Below are 6,335 nucleotides of genomic sequence, written 5' to 3'. Positions count from 1 at the left end.
GTATGCTTTAAAAAAGCTACATGGCGAGTTCGAAAGTTTAAGGAAGGTAGAAGAATTGAAAACAGACTTTGAGAGATTGTATGAAGCTTATGAAACACAAGCTGGTGTTTTTAGACCTTCTGATTCTCGCGATATGGCTAGAAGTATAAACCTTGCTGATGATTTTGGGGTATGAAACACTTTATTCTTGTCTTTTATTTCTTTTACATTTATACGTCATATTGTTATCTGATATTCTGGTTGTTTTTATGTAGGAGTTTGCAGCATATGATCAACTTAATGCAGCGACAACGGAAACTGATGTGTCTTGTGTATTGGAAAGAGAACTCTGATCGTTTTCCAATTCTTTCTTATATGGCTGGGATATACTTGATATCCCCATTACAACGGTTGCTTCTGAATCCACTTTTAGCATGGGTGGGAGAATCATAAGCAAATGGAGAAGCTCTCTTTCATCAAAAAGTGTGGAAGCAATAGTGACTTGTAAACATTGGTTAACAGGTTATGATGGTAAATTTCGAACTTGCTAGATCAAAAAAATCATATTTGTTTAATATTCACTTTATATTTCACACGTTTAACTTTTATTGCTAGATTTTAATGTTGGCGGCAACACTGTTTCGGTTGATTCCGATGAGGAGTCATATTAATATGAGTAAGTTATTAATTCTTAGGCTTTTCCATACTGTCGGAGGGTTTATAGTTAATCATGCCAAACTTTTTACATTTCGCATTTGTAGTTTCGATACGAAGTTTAATGTTTCATAATTCAAATTTGTTGAACTTGTCAACTTATACATGAAGACGTTTTTAAGGATCTCCAGAAGATTTTTGAAGTTTATTTATTTATTTATTTTGTTTTCAATTTTAGCTCTTTTTAGTTATTATTTTTCCTTAACTTTATTTGGTTAATCTTAGGCTAACATATACAGAAGGATTTTTTTTTTTTTTTGTGGAATTTGTATTCTATTTTGTTTTTGGTGAAATGTGAAAAATTGTATTAATAATTAAGCAAAGTACATCATTTGATCACCATACAATAGTACAATCATACGAACACTCAGCCTAGCACATCAATGAGTTAAAATATGGTCCTTAATCCACTCATGATCTCTATGCCTACCCATATACTGCAACAGACCCCTCACCCTAATAGCAATAAGCCCTTGTAATCTCTTAACCACGCATTCAGGTCTGCTAACTCTACTCTCCACCCGACAGTGATTCCTACTCTCCCAAATCAGATAAATCAGACCTGCAATTGTAGCCATCACTAGCTAGTTCTTCAGTAATGATCTACACCTCCACTTAATTATCCATTCCACCACATTAGGTTGCCAAGGAGCAGGGAGCCAAAGTTGCACCAGTCTGAGGCAACACCTGCTAAACCAGCAATAAAAAAACAGATGATCCATAGTCTCATCAGCACTACCACACAGAAAGCATAGTCCATCAGACACTATACCAAATCTACCCATTCTGTCCTTTGTAAGCAGTCTATGATTAATGTAAAGCCAATTGATAAAGGTAACCTTAGGGATAGCCACCCTATTCCACACAAAAGAAGACCACGGAACTTTCAGATGATGTCCCAACAACCAGCTATACCCATCTTTTGCAGAATAAGTAATCCAATTACCAGAAGTGAAACCAGTCAATAATTTGTTCTTCACTTTACATAGCTGTCGCCAAGACTAGCTAGAATAACTAGGGGCTTGATACTCCCACCAGTCTTGCTGTTTTATATAGATGTGATTCACCCATTTGACCCACAAAGAGTCTTTTTTCCAAGCAACCCACCAAACATACTTACCAAGCATGGCAGTGTTCCAGGGGGCAGCATTAAGGATGCCCAAACCACCATTATTTTGAGGAAGGCAACATTTCTCCCAGGAAATAAGAGGAACTTTAGAATAATTTTCAGCATGGGACCATAAATAGTTCCTACAAATAGCCTCCACCCGACCAATTACTCCTTTAGGCAGAAGGATCACCCTAGCCTAGTAGGAGTGCATTTGGGTAAGAACATGCTTAACAAGCACCAATCTCCCTGCATAACTAAGCTTCTTAGTGCCCCACCCTCGAATTTTTTGAACAATTTTATCCACCAACACATTACTATCAAAACTTGACAGTCTTTTGTAGGATATGGGGATGCCCAAATATCTGAACGCGAAAGTACCTTAATGAAACCCAGATAACTGCAGAATCTGAGCACTCATCAACTGACTAACCCCATTCATATAAAGATCAGACTTACTTTGATTCATACAAAGACCAGAAGCTTCTGAGAAAGTAATAAACCCTCGCATCACAACCTTAACAGAATTATAATCCCCTTTGCAGAAGAGAAGCAAGTCATCTGCAAAGCACAGATGACATAGCTTTAAGCTCTTACAAAGAGGGTGACAGTGAAAATCATTTGAGATTGTGACCAGGTCCAGAATCCTAGTAAGGTACTCCATGCATAACGTAAACAACAGGGTACACATAGGATCCCCTTACCTAATCCGCCTAAGCCCTCTAAAATACCCAAACTAATTGCCATTTAATGATAAAGAGTATGAAGTGGAAGTGACACGCTGCATTATCCACTGTATCATCTACTTGGGAAAATTAAGAGCACTCAGCATACCTTTAATAAAGCTCAATTCAATTGAGTCGTAGGCTTTCTTCAAATCACTTTTTCATCATAACTCGTGGGGAGCAACTCTTTCTATTATATAGCCTAACCAAGTCTTGGCAAATGAAGGTGTTATCAACAATTTCCCTACCTTGTATGAAGGCACCCTGGTTCATACTGACTATGCTTGGAAGAACAGTAGCAGTCGAGAGCAAATCACCTTAAAGATACATTTATAGACCACATTGCAGCAAGCAATGGGTCTAAAGTCAAGGACAGAATCAGGATTAGTCTTTTAGGGACTAAGGTAAGGACAGTGCATTTATTTGCTGTAGGATTTTGCCAGATTGAAAGAATTCTTTAACAACTGCCACCACATCACACCCTACTACCTCAAAAGCATCTTTGAAAAACTGAGAAGAGTAGCCATCAGAGCCTGGAGCCTTCTCCTTAGGGATAGAAAAAAGAGCTTTTTTAATTTCCTCATCAGTCACCTCCAAAAGCAAATCCCTAGCCTGCACATCAGTCAGTAGAGCTCCCCTCTTGACAACCCCAGGGCACACCTCTGTGACAGAAGCAGAACTACCAAGAAGCATCTTATAGTAATCCAAAAAGGCATGTTCAATTGTAGCATTATCAATACACATATGACCATTCATATCAAGTATTTTCAACACCTTATTCTGAGCTCTCCTTGTTTTTAACGTACTGTGAAAATAATTGGTATTATCACCACTACTGTGGAACCATTGAGTTTTAGCTTTTTTAGCTAAAAACTCTAATCTGGCTTCATCCAGTTCCTTAAAAGTCTAAGAGGCAATTCTTTCTTCCATCTAAATGAGGGAATTGGTAGGATCAGCATATAATTTCTTTTTAATTTCCTCCAGAATAATTTACCAACCTTAGCAGCATTTTTAATATCTCCATAACCCTCTTTGTTAAGCTTTTTCAAAGGTTGCTTCAACCATTTCAACTTTTTAACAACTTGAAACATCCTACAACCATGAATATCTTGCTGCCAAGCCTTCTGCACAATATCCTTAAACTGCTCATGTTTCCCCCACATGTTGAAATATTTAAAGCTAGGTTTCTGTCTAGTATGATCAGTCCAAAACTCAATTAGACAGGGACTATGATCATATAGTCCTTCAGGCAAGAAAGTGATGCCACCATCAGGACCATTAAGAATCCACTCATCATTAGCCATCACTCTGTCAATTCTGCTAAACACTCTCTCATCACCTTCTTGTTTGTTGTTCCAAGTAAAGTAGGCTCCAGTGGAGCTTAGATCATACAGCCCACAAGAGTCCACACAATCCTGTAAATCTTTAACCTCAGCCATAGTAACAGCAGCCCCTATCCTTTCATCGAAGCTTAAGACATTATTAAAGTCCCCCATGATCATCCAAGGACCATGAATTGTAGAGTGAATGTCCAAAAGAGACTGCCAAGGAGCCCTTCTATCAGCATTTTTATTGAAACCATAGACAACAGAACAGTGCCATTGAATAGCATTCTGAATGCAGGTCAAAGAAAGGTGTACAACCTGAGCAGATTTGTCCAGGACTACAACATCAAACAGATTAGTATCCCAAACAATCCAGATTCTACCACCCTCTCTCACATCATTATTATAAATAAACTGCCAGGTATTACCCATACCAGATTGAACTTTATTAATTGATCTAGTCTTAACTCTAGTCTCTAACAACCCAAAAAAACCTACATTATTCATATGCAAAAACCTTCTAACATCTTTTTGTTTATTCACTTTATTAATACCTCGAACATTCCAGAAACCAAAACTAACCATGTTCACTTGATTGAGCTATTCTCCCTTTCCCAAGACTATTTAGCAGATTCCTCCTCAAGGACAAACTCAACACCTCAACAAAAGATGGCCCTCCTTGAGAGAATCCCTCTTTCCTCTTGGATAGTCTATTAAAAATTCTAGCAGATGACATAGAGTTCAGAACCTGATTACCCCGCACTGGCATGGGAGTTACCACAACATTAGGATCAATCTGAGGTAACTGCACCTGTTCCACCTGTGCAATCTGCACTGTCTGCTGAACCTGTGCCTACTACACCACTGATTTGGGTTTCCAGACTTTCTTAACTGGCTCCACCTTCTTTTTAGGGACTATCTTCTTACATAATCCAGACTCATGACCCATCCCATGACAACTAGTACAGACAGTTGGTTTCCATTCATAATGGACAGGTTGTTTAACCAGAACTCTATTCTCATCAAAGAATTCAACAAAATCAGGTAGCTGATGGCCCATCTGAACCTCCCCCATGAATCTAGCAAACCCTAGGAACTCCCTATCATTTGTAGTAGTATCAGGACAAATCGGTTTACCAACTAAACCTGCAATTTTTGTTAAGGCAGCACCCCATAACTTCAGATCTAGATTATAAAACCTAACCCAAATAGGAACAACATCTACCTTATCCCTAACCACAGGTTCATTGATACTCCACGACTTGACAATAAAGGGCTTATTATCAAAGAAACAAGGATCACCAGACAGGACTACCTCCTTATCCTCCATCTTCTTGAACCGAACAAGACAGATACCATTAGGTTTAAAAACCACTTTATCAATCGATAAATTCCTCCAGAACCGACGGACAAAACCCCCAATAACATGACTAGGAGGATTTGCACCCAAAACATAACACATCACAGATGAAACCCAGAAATAAACCTCACCTTTCACATCATCAACATCAATTTTAAGAGTAGGCAAAGTACCTGACGTCGCAATCGGAGACTTCGATCGAGATTTTTGATGAACCTCTTGCCAAACCTCATCACCAGTTGATTTATCTTCCAAAATGGCATTAAGTTCCTTACTAAGATCATACGTGCGTAATTCCGCTGCCTTTGAACTCTCACACTCTTGTACATTCAAAATAATCTCTCTGATTTCTCTATTATTTGGCGTAATACTAGTTTGTTGTGATTTATTACCAGATGAACTATTATTTTTTTATGTTTATTAGTATTATTTAGTGGGGACGAAGCCTTCCTAGATCGAGCCATTGCTAAATTTAGGGAAAACCTCAGAGCTTTCTCTCTCTAAAAGTCATTGCTAACAAAATTAAAAATTTCTGGTTTATAACTTTTGAATCATGACCGGTGCATTTTATTTATCAAGTCTATTACCGACCAACTTTTAACTATTTATACTTGTATATTGGTATTGGTTGGCTCCATGAGCTTAATCCATGCATACTTTTTGAGTCGTAAGTTCTCTTTTGTTGGCTTATCTGCTTGTATATCAAACTTGTTTTAAAAGAAATTTAAATAGTGGATAAAAATGAATAGTGATCAACTAGGAAAAAAGTTTGCATTATTTGTAACTAACTAAATTGTTAAAGATCACTTTATATAATTTTTGTAAAAGATCACTCAGATTTATATATAGCTCAAATGGTTCAAACAAAACTTGAGAAGTACTAAACAATGAATATTCGGACTTTTGTCCACACTACTATTCTATAACACGAAACAAACGTTTACATTCGCGTATATACCAGTTATCCGACTTTTTATCGGGTCGCGTTTAGTCAGTTGTAGTGTTATAGTGTTCGAGTAATATGTGTTATATATGATATTTAGGTAATTGTCGGTTATTTGATACTCATTCGGGTCGGATATTTTTCTTGTCGGGTTTTAATCGGCTTGGATGCTGTCGGGTTC

General features: G+C 37.6%; 1 protein-coding gene across 1 annotated transcript; it reads right to left on the bottom strand.

Moving 5' to 3' along the window:
- Positions 1 to 1,277: 1,277 nt before the first annotated feature.
- On the bottom strand, positions 1,278 to 5,313 carry LOC141638873 (uncharacterized). Its single transcript, XM_074448060.1, has 8 exons — positions 4,753 to 5,313; positions 4,434 to 4,704; positions 3,525 to 4,345; positions 2,967 to 3,432; positions 2,775 to 2,843; positions 2,235 to 2,362; positions 1,814 to 2,000; positions 1,278 to 1,612 (listed from the first exon to the last, which is right to left on the bottom strand). The coding sequence occupies exons 1-8, from the start codon at positions 5,311 to 5,313 to the stop codon at positions 1,278 to 1,280; spliced, it is 2,838 nt and encodes a 945-aa protein (XP_074304161.1).
- Positions 5,314 to 6,335: the final 1,022 nt, after the last annotated feature.

Source organism: Silene latifolia, unplaced genomic scaffold (assembly GCF_048544455.1).
Source record: "Silene latifolia isolate original U9 population unplaced genomic scaffold, ASM4854445v1 scaffold_221, whole genome shotgun sequence".
Taxonomy (NCBI): domain Eukaryota; kingdom Viridiplantae; phylum Streptophyta; class Magnoliopsida; order Caryophyllales; family Caryophyllaceae; genus Silene; species Silene latifolia.
This window is presented reverse-complemented; position numbering and strand designations above follow the sequence as displayed.